General features: G+C 37.3%; 1 protein-coding gene across 2 annotated transcripts in view; it reads left to right on the top strand.

Moving 5' to 3' along the window:
* Window positions 1-4,323: 4,323 nt before the first annotated feature.
* The window catches only part of tfcp2 (transcription factor CP2), a 40,260-nt gene continuing 29,213 nt past the window's right edge, over window positions 4,324-15,370 (top strand). Inside the window, exons 1-11 of one of the 2 annotated variants that reach the window (XM_083570540.1) lie at window positions 4,324-4,612; window positions 4,976-5,185; window positions 5,455-5,606; window positions 6,413-6,489; window positions 6,573-6,678; window positions 6,952-7,058; window positions 7,145-7,297; window positions 7,496-7,606; window positions 9,648-9,733; window positions 11,577-11,628; window positions 11,903-11,956. In XM_083570540.1, coding sequence (XP_083426666.1) covers window positions 5,064-5,185; window positions 5,455-5,606; window positions 6,413-6,489; window positions 6,573-6,678; window positions 6,952-7,058; window positions 7,145-7,297; window positions 7,496-7,606; window positions 9,648-9,733; window positions 11,577-11,628; window positions 11,903-11,956 — 1,020 coding nt within the window. In that variant the 5' untranslated portion in view covers window positions 4,324-4,612; window positions 4,976-5,063. The remainder of the gene's footprint in view (window positions 4,613-4,975; window positions 5,186-5,454; window positions 5,607-6,412; window positions 6,490-6,572; window positions 6,679-6,951; window positions 7,059-7,144; window positions 7,298-7,495; window positions 7,607-9,647; window positions 9,734-11,576; window positions 11,629-11,902; window positions 11,957-15,370) is intronic. The other variant, XM_083570541.1, reaches the window with a different exon arrangement.

A 15,370-nucleotide genomic window follows, 5' to 3' on the forward strand; every position in this document is an offset into this window, starting at 1 on the left:
GAAGTCTGAAGTGTAGACAGTGAAAAGGAACGGAGCCAGGACCGTTACCTGCGGGGCTCCAGTGTTGCAGACAACCATGTCAGACTCCCAGTCATAAGTTCTCACATACTGTGGTCAATTTGTGTCTACTTAAGATGCTATCTGAAACAGGAACCTGTGTTACCTTTTTAACTTCAACCTGTCCTAAAAGTTCAAGCCAAATGTGGTTAGTGGCAGGTAAAATCAACTCTACACTAAATGTAAAGGGCTTTCTTAGCCTTAGCAATGTGATTAGCCACTAGGAATGAGTGCAGACACATTTGATGATGTGGTGGCCTTCAATAATGGCTTCTGTCCTTTATGTTCACGTTTTTTTTCTTTTAGAAAACTCAGAAAGCTTGTTTTTAAATGCATGATGCTCGGTCTACAGTTGGCAAAGCAGTTTTGAGTTCTTCATGACCTCATTGGATATGACCTTGTTGCATTGAATCCATAATTGAAATAGAACTCTTGGTGTTTTCTTTTAAATAGAGCTTTCTTATTTCTGAAAGTCTTGGAGTCTTCTGCGGTCTCTCTATAGAAATTGAGAGACACATCTCTACAGCAATGCTTATTTTGTAGTCATCATTGCTGGGCATAGCTTGTGGTCTTAATTTATTGATGCAGAGCAAACAAACATGACTGAAACAACTGCTGATTATTAATGAAATGAAAATATTATAAAACAAATTTAAAAGGTTTTATTCTTTCTGTGTTGCCCAGTTTGTCTTTCCTGGGTCTTCTTTTTCATTCTTTCTTCTTTGTCATTTAATGATGTGCGAAATGTTTTCATTTGGTGAAAGGGTCAGTACATGGACTCTTTTATTATGAAGCCATGGTATTGTAATAGATGCAGTATGCATTTAAAACTGTCTTGCTGAAATATGCAAGGCCTTTCCTGATAAAGGTATGTGAATGAATAAAATTGGTGCCTTTTCATATGTAAGCATTAATGCACCCTATACCCCATTTAGTCCAAAAAGTATTGCAAATTTAGATTAGTCTGACCACAGAACAAGTTTCCCAATTTGGCTCAGTGCATTTTAATGAGCTTTTGCCTATAAAAGATGTAGTGTTTCTGTTCACATATGGATTCTTCTTTGGACCATAGAGCTTTAACCTGCATTTGTGGCTTGGACAGCAAATGTTCCTCCCGTTGTTCCTTTTAAGTAATATTCATTTTCTACCCTTCCGTTTCCATTTCCCAACCTTTCTTTGAGACATGTTGTGTCTATCAAATTAGAAATTACCTTATTTTTCCTTAAGATGGTAAATTTCCTTGGTTAATATTTTAATATGCTCTACTGTAAATAAAATATGGGTTTATTAGCAATTCAATATATTCTGTTTTCATTTACATTTTAATCATCCCAACTTTTTTGGAATTGGGGTTGTACAGGGTGAGAAGGTTTTATTCATTCAACTGGCAAACAAATTCAAAACGGCAGGTAAAAATCTGAAATGTGAAACAGGTGAAAGGCAAACAACAATTACAGGGCAAAACTAAAGATGAGAAACAGTAATGAAAACTTAAACACCTGGAAAATGTGAAACATGAAACAGAGAATAATGAAATAAATAAAATGGAAGATAAATGGAAGTCTGTAGCAGTGTGAGCCAGTCTGCACTTCCTGCCAGCTAGTACTATGTAAACTCTAGCTAGATGTACTCTACGAGAGGTGGATATTTCCTGACACATTCTATCAAGTAATACATATTATAATACACACAATACCTGACACTTTCCAGGTGTGGCAGGATTTTCATTAATCCCACTCAGGAATGTGCTTTTATTTCTCATAGCCTAGTTAGCCATTTAGTATGGGCCTTGTTAATCGGTGACAATCCACAGCTAAGGTCAGAGAACAGACAAGCCGGCTAGACTGACAGCCAGCTGCTTTGGGTTGTCACTCAGGATCCACCATTTTGTAAAAGTGAAACAATGAAAGTTTGTTTTAGCAACCTAATTAACAGAATTTGGGCATGCTTAATGCATAGGCAGCACTTTTTTTTTGACAAAATGAGAAAAAAAATCCCGAAAATCACCTTGTCTGTTTTTTAAAGAATTTATTTGCAAATAATGGTGGAAAAAAAGAATTTGGTCGCCTACAAAAAAGCAAGATTTCACAGCTCTCACAGACCTGTAACTTCTTCTTTAAGAGGCTCCTCTGTCCTCCACTTGTTACCTGTATTAATGGCACCTGTTTATCAGTATAAAAGACACCTGCCCACAACCTCAAAACTCCAAACTCCACTATGGTAAAACATTTTGGTAAAAACTCAACTTGTCATGTTTGGAGGAGAAAGAATGCTGAGTTGCATCCAAAGAACTGTGAAGCATGGGGGTGGAAACATCATGCTTTGGGACTGTTTTTCTGCAAAGGGACCAGGACGACTGATTTGTGTAAAGGAAAGAATGAATTTGGGCCATGTATCGTGAGATTTTGAGTAAAGACCTACCATCAGCAAGGGCACTGAAAATGAAACATGGCTGGGTCTTTCAGCATGACAATGATCCCAAACACACCGCCCGGGAAACGAAGGAGTGGCTTCGTAAGAAGCATTGCACGGTCCGGGAGTGGCCTAGCCAGTCTCCAGATCTCAACCCCATAGAAAAACTTTGGAGGGAGTTAAAAATCCGTGTTGCCCTGTGACAGCCCCAAAACATCACTGCTCTGGAGGAGATCTGCATGAAGGAATGGGCCAAACTACCAGCAACAGTGTGTAAAAACCTTGTGGAGACTTACAGAAAATGTTTGATCTCTGTCATTGTGAACAAAGGGTATATAACAGAACTTTTGTTATTGACCAAATACTTATTTTCCACCATATTTTGCAAATAAATTCTTTAAAAATCAGACAATGTGATTTTCTGGATTTCTTTTCCTCATTTTGTCTATATATATATATATATATATATATATATATATATATATATATATATATATATATATATATATATATATATATATATGATCCATCCTCATTGTTGTAAGAAAATACAAGAAAGCATGTCAAATTAACCCAATGCATTAATGCATTATTGACTGCATTTATTAGTAGTGAAGCCTTATTGTGCATTGGCAACTGAAATCTAATTTTAAAATGACGGCCATTTTTTTTAAGCATTTAAGTCATCGCCAAAATTGCAAGTAAAAATTTACATAATGATTCACCATTAAAGTTTGATTAGTCTTAACTTACTATGAATGTCCATATCTGAAACTTGAAGTGATCCAGACAGAATCTGATCCTTTGAGTTTTTTTTGGATCTCAAAAATTCAGAATAGAATATTTAATTAGAGTAATTAGAAATTCTCTGACTATTTCACAAGTAATTTTTTTATATCATTGAATATCTAGTTTTGGTGAACATGTGCCCAGTACAGACTCCTGGCTGACAGAGGTGGAACCTTCTACCATTGTGTGCCCCAAGGTTTGACATTTTGTGCTGCTTTTCTGCTCAGAGTGCAGCGTAATTATTAAAGTTACCACTGATCTCTTTAAAATAAAAAGGTATACCTGTCCACAGAACTGCTGCTCACGCTTCTGCTCACGCTTCTTTATTTCCTATTAAAGCGAACAATTTGTTCTTAACCCTAACTGGTGTGTAAAAGGTTTAGATGTTCTGATTAAAATGTTAAAATTGTTTATGAATATTGAACTTGAAATATTTAATTCATACCTTGGCTTATTGTGATTAAAAGTTCAGTAAAGGATCTTTAACCAACTGTTCTTATGCTTTCTTAAATCTCTGGAAAATACCATTAAAAGTGATAGTTTCTTCAAGAAGGAACATTATATATAAGATTTCCTTCAAACTCATTATTTCAAACTTTTTTTTTTTTTGGGGGGGGGCACACATACACACAGAGCCAAATCTTTCCAATTTCAAAATGCTCTGGATAATTTTTACTCTTTTCCAAATAATTTAATGCCTGCTCATTTTTGCTGATGTTTTTGCTAGTATTTGAATGTAGGTCCCCTATTACAAGATGTTGCTGAAATAAAGTGGTCAGTTTGAATTTATTCTTATAAATTAGCAAATATCATTGAATATAAATCATATAAATACAATTATAAGAATTTGCATATAATCATGTCAGACTTCACCAAATGTGATGCCACCAAGTAGAACTGTCACACCGTGATCACGAGTTTGGTTTCTGCACATCGCAGTATAAGCAGAAATCTTTTTATCCTCTCTAAATTATTCAGGTTGCTCACCACATAAACAACGTAAATCCAGAAAATAAAAAGGAAGTGTAGCCACCCAGACTGTAGAGGGCAATAATGTACTACAGCCTATTAAGGAGTATGCAATCGCCGAAGAAAAAGACTACGGATATTACGGCTTTAGCTCTAACAGAAGGCATAAACAAACATGTCTCTCGTGTAAAAGCATTATTATTATTATTTTTTATCTCTTTGTCCAGTCAGTTTTCGCTCATTATTTTCTTATTAATCAGTGTTTATTATATTTACGGGCCACCAGGCCCCTCTGGTTCTAACTTACGGAAATAGTTTCCTCTAAGCCCCAGTTAGTTTATTCATTGCGAAGACGGATTAAAATGTGGTGTGAAGAAGGACCAAGGTATCGCAGTTAACTTCTTTGTTTTTTTTATTTCTAAACCACATTCATTCGTGGTCACATAAATATGTAGTTAAATTGTAATAAACTGTTCTTTCTGTTTGCTTGCCACCACTTAGTGAAGTCGGAAACCCAGCTGATGTGTGTGTGGGAAGGCAGTTGCTTCCAGCAGCCGGGTTTCTCGAGTCCCGCATGTGTAACCACGTCGGGGGGGGTTTAAACTCGCAACGTGCGGATTGTGTTAATTACTTGATCACATAACGTTGTGTAACGTTAATATAACTGATTTTAACCCTAACGTTTGGTACTGTTTAACCCGTGCAAGTGCTCTCTCGAATGACCTAAAGCATGTGTGCTCTGTGACAGGTGCGTGTGAACTGCACACTCCGCGAAGTGATTCTAGGCCACCTTTGTTCATCGTAGTCAGTACGAGTTGAATAAGCTCACCGTCCAGATGGCCTGGGCTCTAAAACTGCCCCTCGCTGATGAGGTGATCGAGTCCGGCCTGGTGCAGGATTTTGACGCCAGTCTATCAGGAATTGGCCAGGAGCTTGGAGCTGGAGCCTATAGTATGAGGTATAATTCAGGAGTCTGCAGTACAGTGTATGACTCAATATTTCAATAATTCCTTATAGCATCTTAATCATGATAATGAATGTTTAATTGATTTTACTGATCAGTATTTGTAAGAACTTTAGAATCTTTAAAACACACACCCATTACCCTTAGACTTACAAACTTACCCTTAGACTCATAACTTACAAACAATATATATCGTCAACTTCTATAACTAAGACTTTTGTTTCAGTCTCTCTTTGTCTACTATTCTTTGTGGTCTATTACAGTGATGTGCTGGCACTCCCCATCTTTAAGCAAGAAGAGTCCAATCTGCCACCTGATAATGACAACAAGATCCTTCCATTTCAATATGTTCTGTGTGCTGCCACGTCACCGGCTGTCAAACTACATGATGAGACACTCACCTACCTCAACCAAGGTCTGGTCCTTCTGCATTACTGCATAAGAGAAACATGTCAACGTGTTTGAGACGTGTTGAAGCCATCAAATTTAACATTACCTTATATTATCCTTAGAATAGTCAATTTTCTCAGTTTAAATACCTGATGTTTTCTATGTTCTATTGTGAACATAATGAGTTTATGATATTTACAAATCATTGCCTTCTGTTTTTATTTACATTTTATAGTTGCGCTGCAATTTTTGAATTAGGGTCTGAGTATACCTTTAAAAAGGATCCTTTTTCAGTCTTTGGTTTCAAGTAAATGAAACGAGGTTAAATAAAATTACCATTTGTTGTAGATGAAAATTGTTGCTTATTTTTCTTTCAGCCAAAAAAGAATATTAAGATCCAGATTAATAATCAGTGTTACCGAGCTTAAAAACTGAAAGCACCTATGAGAGTTTAAAACAATTGTGCAAATCATTCCAGATTAACATCTTGATTGGCCCATCTCTTGTTTTGTTGGAAAAAATAATAATCTACTTTTTGAAATGGTAGCTTGTCCAATATACAATTTCAGTGGATATATGCACAATTTTTAAAGGTATGGAGGTCTTAAATTATAATCAAATTAAATGACATTGGACAACATGGGACAACGTGTTCTACTGTGTAGGAAAGATATCGCATCATAATATTGTGTTTTAAAAACTTATACTTGTTAATTTTGTTGGTTTTGCTGGTTGTTCTCTGCAAAGCATTTTTACTGATGCAAATTTTGATGAAGTCATTTTTATGCTAAGCAACACCGAAGATATAACTCATCAAAGTTGTATATGCAGGGCAGTCTTATGAAATTCGAATGCTGGACAATCGGAAAATGGGTGAGCTTCCAGAGATCTCAGGCAAAATGGTGAAGGTATGATTTAACCTTGACAGTCAGGACAGAGGACAGTGCCCCTGTTTTGGTGGCTTACTTCCTTCTGTGTTCATTTTGATCAGAGCATCCTCCGTGTCGTTTTTCATGACCGGCGACTGCAATACACAGAGCACCAGCAGCTGGAAGGCTGGCGCTGGAACAGACCAGGTGATCGAATCCTTGACCTGGGTAAGTACTATAATCTGCATTTAAACCATTTTTGGTCTGTTTATTTATTGAACTTGAGAAGTACTGTTTAGATTTTTAAATTTTTTTTTTATTTCAATTAACATTGATTGATCAGTGGAATAATGCAAAATGGGTTTGTGATGCCAGGTCAAAAGTCCATATTAATGGATTAATTTGAAATTTTAACTATAGTATGCTTGTTTATAATGGCATGTGATTTATTATTATTTTTTATTAAATTCATTAAAATTGATAAAAAATGTTCTGTTCCAGATATTCCTATGTCTGTTGGCATTGTGGATCCAAGGGCAAACCCAACACAGCTTAACACAGTGGAGTTCCTATGGGACCCATCAAAGCGGACTTCAGTGTTCATTCAGGTTTCCTTTTTCTTTCAAGAAAGTGTATAAAATTATAAACATGTATGGTAATATTAAAACGTTTTTTCCTTTTTTTTTTTTTTTAGGTTCATTGCATCAGCACGGAGTTCACAATGCGCAAGCATGGCGGAGAGAAGGGGGTGCCATTTCGCGTCCAAATTGACACTTTCAAAGAAAATGAAGCAGGAGATTACACAGAGCATTTGCACTCTGCCAGCTGCCAAATCAAAGTTTTCAAGGTAGTAACAATGTAGTACAAAGTACTTTTTTTTTTTCTTCATTCAAATTGAAATTCATGTTTGCAGGGTAAATGATGTACTTGTTTGTTAAGATCACCATGTTCATCACCATGTGATACTTGTACAATTTTTTCTCTTTTAATAAACTAAACTCTTATGTAACAAAAATGGCTGAATATACAGAGGTTTGTTTTGTAGCCCAAAGGTGCAGACAGAAAGCAGAAAACTGATCGAGAAAAGATGGAGAAGAGAACACCACAAGAAAAGGAGAAATACCAGCCATCATATGAAACCACCATCCTTACTGAGGTTTGTGCCTGCAAACTGAGTAATATGTTGAACAATATTTCACAAAGTTTGGGTCAGAACCTGTGCAAACATTTTAGGTAGGTGTGGGAAAAATTATGTAAAGTAAGAATGCTTTAGAAGTGTTAGTAGATTATTTTTAGCAGTACCGTATTTTCCGGACTTTAAGCCCCTTCTTTTTTCCCCACGCTTTGAACCCCGCGGCTTAAACAACGAAGCGGCTAATTTATAGATTTTTCCTGGGTTTTTCCCGGTTTCAGAAAATTCAAGCCAAAAAACTGAGGCCCATAACATTAGACCAATGAAATTGCTGAACGGGTTCAGGTGAACCAATGAAACTCTTTATATTAAATCAGATGTGCTCCCCCTGAATCGGGCCGCACCACATCATAAATATGGATGATGTTCCTCTGACGTTTGACCTGCCGCTCACTCGGACTGTCAACAGGAAATGTGAATCATTTGTCACACTGAAAACAACCGGGCATGAAAACACGCACTTCACCTATGTTCTGAGCTTCACGGCATCGGGAGAAAAACTTCCACCGATGGTGATTTTTAAACGCACGACGATGCCAAAAGAAAAACTCCCGAGAGAAATTGTTGTGAAAGGAAGGAGGAAGACAGTGAACAATACCTTTCTTGGTAGGCTACTGTTTAGATACAAGCCGTGTAACAGACACTGTCTTTCATTAAAGCCTGTGTAAAGTTCATTAGTATCAATGTAGGCACCTGCAGCTTAAAGACAGGTGCGGCGTATTTATGTTTAAAATAAAAATCTTTGTAAAATTCAGTGGGTGCGGCTTATATTTTGGTGCGCTTAATAGTCCGGAAATTACGGTAATACTTCTAGGTACACTTGCACAAAGATTTTGAAAGAACTCTGCAGGTAGTAAAACAATCCTTCTGTCTCTTCATGTAATCCCAGACAGACCTGGTGATGTTGAGATCAGGGCTATGTGGGGGCCAAACCATCAATTTCATGACTCCTAGTCCTGGTCTATGCTGAAGATAGTTCTTAATGATGTTGGCTATATGTTGAGGGCCATTGTCCTTCTGCAAAATAAATACTCTGCTGGTACTGCATGATGGATAAGTATCTCCTTCTAGTTCTCAACATTGCGGACACCTTTAATCCTGACCAAATCTCCATTTGCAGAAATTCAGCCCCAAATGTGCAAGGCACCTCCAGCATGCTTTACTATTGCCTGCAGACACACATTATTGTACCGTGCTTCCACCCTTCTGTGAATATACTGCCTCCTGCTATAGCCAAATATTTCAGATTTTGACTCATCAGTCCAGATCACATGCTGCCATTTTTCTGTACCTAAGTTCCCATGTTTTTGTGCATAGTTGATTTGCTTAGCCTTGAATTATGGGTTTTTGGCTGCAATTCTTCTATGAAGACCTGGGTCCCACTGGTTTCCACCAATTCTTTGCAGATGGCACTGCTGGACATGTCAGCATGATGTTTCATCTGCTGCATTAAGTTTCCTTGCCTAACCACTATGTCTACAGTCCTTAATGTTACCCATTTATTTTTGCACAAAATAGCTTGAAACCCCAGTCTGCTTTGACTTTTTTTTTTTTTTTTGCCTGGGAGAGCTCTTACTGATGCAGTATAACTACCTAGCATTATCTTGTTGCTGAGCTCATTCTTGCCTTTGGGTATGACCTATAATGAAAAACATTCACAACCTCTCATACGAAAATTGATCATTAGCACCTGCTTGTTATGAAATGTCTACACTTCTGTTTGGGTTGCTATGTTTATGACACTAAAGTTGACATTAGGAAGGATCAGAAAAGGATAAGATTTCCAGGTCACATTAATCAGTTGTCTCTCTTTATTTTTCCTGCAACTACAGAGATCACAGTGACTTCTACATTTTATGTGAACCATTGCAGTAGTTTATTTAACATAACTATGTCCATAAACTTTTAATTAGCTGGTATTGTGGTGATTGGTATATAATTGTACAATAGTTTATATTAAATGTAATGTGAATAGAAATAACTGAAATGGTATTTTTATTTCCAGTGCTCACCTTGGCCTGAGGCCACTTATGTCAACAACTCTCCATCACCAGGTTTCAGCAGCACCCCCACCAGCTTTTCTACTGAAGGGTAATGTCACACATTGTGGATTCTGTTCTTATGCTAATATGTATAGTACATAAGACTGTTATTTATTCCCTATAGTTGCAATAAGTTGTCGTATGATTCCAAATAGCTTTTTGCAGCCTCGAAGATGCCACTAAATGTGAACCACAAACCACTAAATAAAAAATCTAAGACAGTTATAGTAGAGGAGTAAATAGTTCTAAATATTTGGTTTTGCTGTTATTTTTAAAACATTAAATAATAATAATTATAGACAAATGGAAATCTGCAATAAAAAATAGGTGTCGGACCTAAATGACTAATAATGATTTCACATTCCAAAAAAGTTGGGACAGGTAGCAATAAGAGGCCGGAAAAGTTAAATGTACATATAAGGAACAGCTGGAGGACCAATTTGCAACTTATTAGGTCAATTGGGAACATGATTGGGTATAAAAAGAGCCTCTCAGAGTGGCAGTGTCTCTCAGAAGTCAAGATGGGCAGAGGATCACCAATCCCCCTAATGCTAGGGCGAAAAATAGTGGAGCAATATCAGAAAGGAGTTTCTCAGAGAAAAATTGCAAGAGTTTGAAGTTATCATCATCTACAGTACATAATATCATCCAAAGATTTAGAGAATCTGGAACAATCTCTGTGCGTAAGGGTCAAGGCCGGAAAACCATACTGGATGCCCGTGATCTTCGGGCCCTTAGACAGCACTGCATCACATACAGGAATGCTACTGTAATGGAAATCACAACATGGGCTCAGGAATACTTCCAGAAAACATTGTCGGTGAACACAATTCGCCGTGCTATTCGCCGTTGCTGGCTAAAACAGTATAGGTCAAAAAAGAAGCCATAAAGAAGTGGAAAACTTTTCTGTGGTCAGACGAATCAAAATTTGAAGTTCTTTTTGGAAAACTGGGACGCCATGTCATCCGGACTAAAGAGGATAAGGACAACCCAAATTGTTATCAGCGCTCAGTTCAGAAGCCTGCATCTCTGATGGTATGGGGTTGCATGAGTGCGTGTGGCATGGGCAGCTTACACATCTGGAAAGGCACCATCAATGCTGAAAGACATATATCCAAGTTCTAGAACAACATATGCTCCCATCCAGACACCGTCTCTTTCAGAGAAGACCTTACATTTTCCAACATGACAATGCCAGACCACATACTGCATCAATTACAACTTCTACGCAGCCATGATGCCGGGTACTGAAATGGCCAGTCTGCAGATCTTTCACCCCTAGAAAACATTTGGCGCATCATAAAGAGGAAGATGCGATAAAGAAGACCTAAGACAGTTGAGCAATTAGAAGCCTGTATTAGACAAGAATGGGACAACATTCCTATTCCTAAACTTGAGCAACTTGTCTCCTCAGTCCCCAGACGTTTGCAGATTGTTATAAAAAGAAGAGGGGATGCCACACAGCGGTAAACATGGCCATGTCCCAACCTTTTGGAGACGTGTTGATGCCATGAAATTTTAAATCAACTTATTTTTCCCTTAAAATGATTCTGATTTCTCAGTTTTAACATTTTATATGTCATCTATGTTGTATTCTGAATAAAATAATGAAATTTGAAACTTCCACATCATGGCATTCTGTTTTTATTCACAATTTGTACAGTGTCCTAGATTTTTGGGAATCGTGTTTGTACTTAATAAATGTTTAATTATATTAACAAATTAAATTGTATATATTACAATATGACATTTGCTATTATAATGGAATTGAGTAAAGAAATGGAAATTTTATTTTATTCTTTCTTTACTTAATAGGGTAAATAAGGGCCAACATTTAATTTATTTATTTTTATTTTTTTTAAAGCTTTTAATTTGGTTTTGTTTGTGTCTAGGAATGGTTCACCAAATCACCAGCCAGAGCCACAAGTGGTACAAGTAGCAGATGTGAGTGCCTTTTAAATCTTTTGTTCATCCATTTGTTCCTTTTTTGGTTCCATTTTTGCTTGCTATTTCTTATCAAAGATTTTAATACTTTTTTCCACAATTCGATTAGAAAATATACTTAATTCTCTATACATTTTTAGGTACTGTATCACAAATGGGTTATTTGGTTTATGACTACACACTATACTACATGTAAAAAAAAAACTGATTGGGTATACTGTAATGTAATGTAATACTCTAATAATATAACCTTTTTCTTTTTTTCCATTTAAAGCACAATTTGGATCTTTTCAGCAACATCTGTTTCAGTGATAAAGACATAAAATACGTAGGTTTTTTTGACAGTGATATAATAAAAAATTTTCTCTGTACACCACCATGATGGATTTGAAATGAAGTTGTGGCTTTATAGTATTGCTATAACACCATGATATATTGTTTCACCTGTATAAGAATTTTATATATATAGTAAAGTAACTGCAAGTTTGGTGCATAGGCACCCATTTCTTATTCGGGCCACCTTTAATTTATTATTTAAGTCCTTGTTATAGATGGAAACAAATTGATTGGAACAAATAAAATATAAAAGGGGAAGCATTTCTTCTTATTGATTTGATCCTTCCAATTAGGGAGTTTGAAAGGGGATTCCCTATTATAAGATGGTGTTTTATATACTAAAGAAAAAGTTATCTTAAAATGCAACCTTTTTAAGATCCATGGTGATGTAAATACCTATGCTCTCTCCCTCCACCCTTAGCCTGAGAAAAAAAGCATTGTTAAAAATTTGGGCCCAAATCTAACATTTAAGGACAGCAAATTGAACTCTAGCTAAATACCTTTTCACCACCAAGAGAAACTACAGTGCATCTGGAAAGTATTCAGATTGCTTCATTTTGTTACAGCCTTTTTCCAAAATTTTATTAATTATTGTCCTCAAAAATCAACAAAAAAATAACTCATATTGACAAGTGAAAGAAATTTGTTTGGAATCTTTACAAATTTATATTATATACAGTCAGGTCCATAAATATTGGGACATCGACACAATTCTGACATTATTGGCTCTATACACCCCCACAATGGATTTGAAATGAAACGAATAAGTTTTGTTTAACTGCAGACTGTCAGCTTTAATTTGAGGGCATTTACATCCAAATCAGGTGAACGGTATAGGAATTACAACACTTTTTAAGGGACCAAAAGTAATGGGCCAATTGGCTTCTTAGCTGTTCCATGGCCAGGTGTGTGTTATTCCCTCATTATACCAATTACAATGAGCAGATTAAAGGGTCCAGAGTTCATTTCAAGTTTGCATTTGGAATCTGTTGCTGTCAACTCTCCAAGATGAGATCCAAAGAGCTGTAACTAACAGTGAAGCAGGCCATTATTAGGCTGAAAAAACAAAACAAACCCATCAGAGAGATAGCAAAAACATTAGGCGTGGCCAAAACAACTGTTTGGAACATTCTTAAAAAGAATGAATGCACCGGTGAGCTCAGCAACAACAAAAGACCCGGAAGACCACCGAAAACAACTGTGAATTCTTTCCCTGGTGAAGAAAACACAGTTGGCCAGATCAAGAACACTCTCCAGGAGGTAGGTGTATGTGTGTCAAAGTCAACAATCAAGAGAAGACTTCACCAGCGTGAATACAGAGGGTTCACCACAAGATGTAAACCATTGGTGAGCCTCAAAAACAGGAAGGCCAGATTAGAGTTTGCCAAACAACATCTAAAAAAGCCTCCACAGTTCTGGAACAACATCCTATGGACAGATGAGACCAAGATAAACTTGTACCAGAGTGATGGGAAGAGAAGATTATGGAGAAGGAAAGGAACTGCTCATGATCCTAAGCATACCACCTTATCAGTAAAGCATGGTTGTGGTAGTGTCATGGCATGGGCATGTATGGCTACCAATGGAACTGGTTCTCTTGTATTTATTGATGATGTGACCGCTGACAAAAGCAGCAGAATGAACTCAGAAGTGTTTCCGGCAATATTATCTGCTCATATTCAGCCAAATGCTTCAGAACTCATTGGACGGCGCTTCACAGTTCAGATTGACTATGACCCAAAGCATACTGCAAAAGCAAGCAAAGATTTTTTTAATGGAAAAAGTGGAATGTTATGCAATGGCCAAGTCAATCACCTGACCTGAATTTGATTGAGCATGCATTTTACTTGCTGAAGACAAAACTGAAGGGAAAATGCCCAAGAACAAGCAGGAACTGAAGACAGTTGCAGTAGAGGCCTGGCAGAGCATCACCAGGGATGAAACCCAGCGTCTGGTGATGTCTATGCTTTCCAGACTTCAGGCTGTAATTGACTGTAAAGGATTTTCAACCAAGTATTAAAAAAGTGAAAGTTTGATTTATGATTAATATTCTGTCCCATTATTTTTGGTCCCTTAAAAAGTGGGAGGCACAAATGCAAGGTGTTGTAATTCCTACACCGTTCACCGGATTTGGATGTAAATGCCTGCAAATTAAAGCTGACAGTCTGCAGTTAAAGCACAACTTGTTCGTTTCATTTCAAATCGATTGTGGTGGTGTATAGAGCCAAAAATGTTAGAATTGTGTTGATGTCCCAATATTTATGGACCTGACTCTATATATATATATATATATATATATATACACACACATACACATACATATATACATACATATATATATATACAGTGAGGAAAATAAGTATTTGAACACCCTGCTATTTTGCAAGTTCTCCCACTTAGAAATCATGGAGGGGTCTGAAATTGTCATCGTAGGTGCATGTCCACTGTGAGAGACGTGATCTAAAAATAAAAATCCAGAAATCACAATGTAAGATTTTTTAACTATTTATTTGTATGATGCAGCTGCAAATAAGTATTTGAACACCTGAGAAAGTCAATGTTAATATTTGGTACAGGAACCTTTGTTTGCAATTACAGAGGTCAAACGTTTCCTGTAGTTTTTCACCAGGTTTGCACACACTGCAGGAGGAATTTTGGTCCACTCCTCCACACAGATCTTCTCTAGATCAGTCAGGTTTCTGGCCTGTCACTGAGAAACACGGAGTTTGAGCTCCCTCCAAAGATTCTCTATTGGGTTTAGGTCTGGAGACTGGCTAGGCCATGCCAGAACCTTGATATGCTTCTTACAGAGCCACTCCTTGGTTATCCTGGCTGTGTGCTTCAGGTCATTGTCATGTTGGAAGACCCAGCCTCGACCCATCTTCAATGCTCTAACTGAGGGAAGGAGGTTGTTCCCCAAAATCTCGCAATACATGGCCCCGGTCATCCTCTCCTTAATACAGTGCAGTCGCCCTGTCCCTTGTGTAGAAATACACCCCCAAAGCATGATGCTACCACCCCCATGCTTCACAGTAGGGATGGTGTTCTTGGGATGGTACTCATCATTCTTCTTCCTCCAAACACGTTTAGTGGAATTATGACCCAAAAGTTCTATTTTGGTCTCATCTGACCACATGACTTTCTGACCACATGATTCCTCTGGATCATCCAAATGGTCATTGGCAAACTTAAGACGTGCCTGGACATGTGCTGGTTTAAGCAGGGGAACCCTCCGTGCCATGCATGATTTCAAACCATGACGTCTTAGTGTATTACCAACAGTAACCTTGGAAATGGTGGTCCCAGCTCTTTTCAGGTCATTGACCAGCTCCTCCCGTGTAGTTCTGGGCTGATTTCTTACCTTCCTTAGGATCATTGAGACCCCACGAGGTGAGATCTTGCATGG

The sequence above is a fragment of the Silurus aristotelis genome, assembly GCF_946808225.1.
Source record: "Silurus aristotelis genome assembly, chromosome: 19".
In the NCBI taxonomy this organism is placed as follows: Eukaryota; Metazoa; Chordata; class Actinopteri; order Siluriformes; family Siluridae; genus Silurus; species Silurus aristotelis.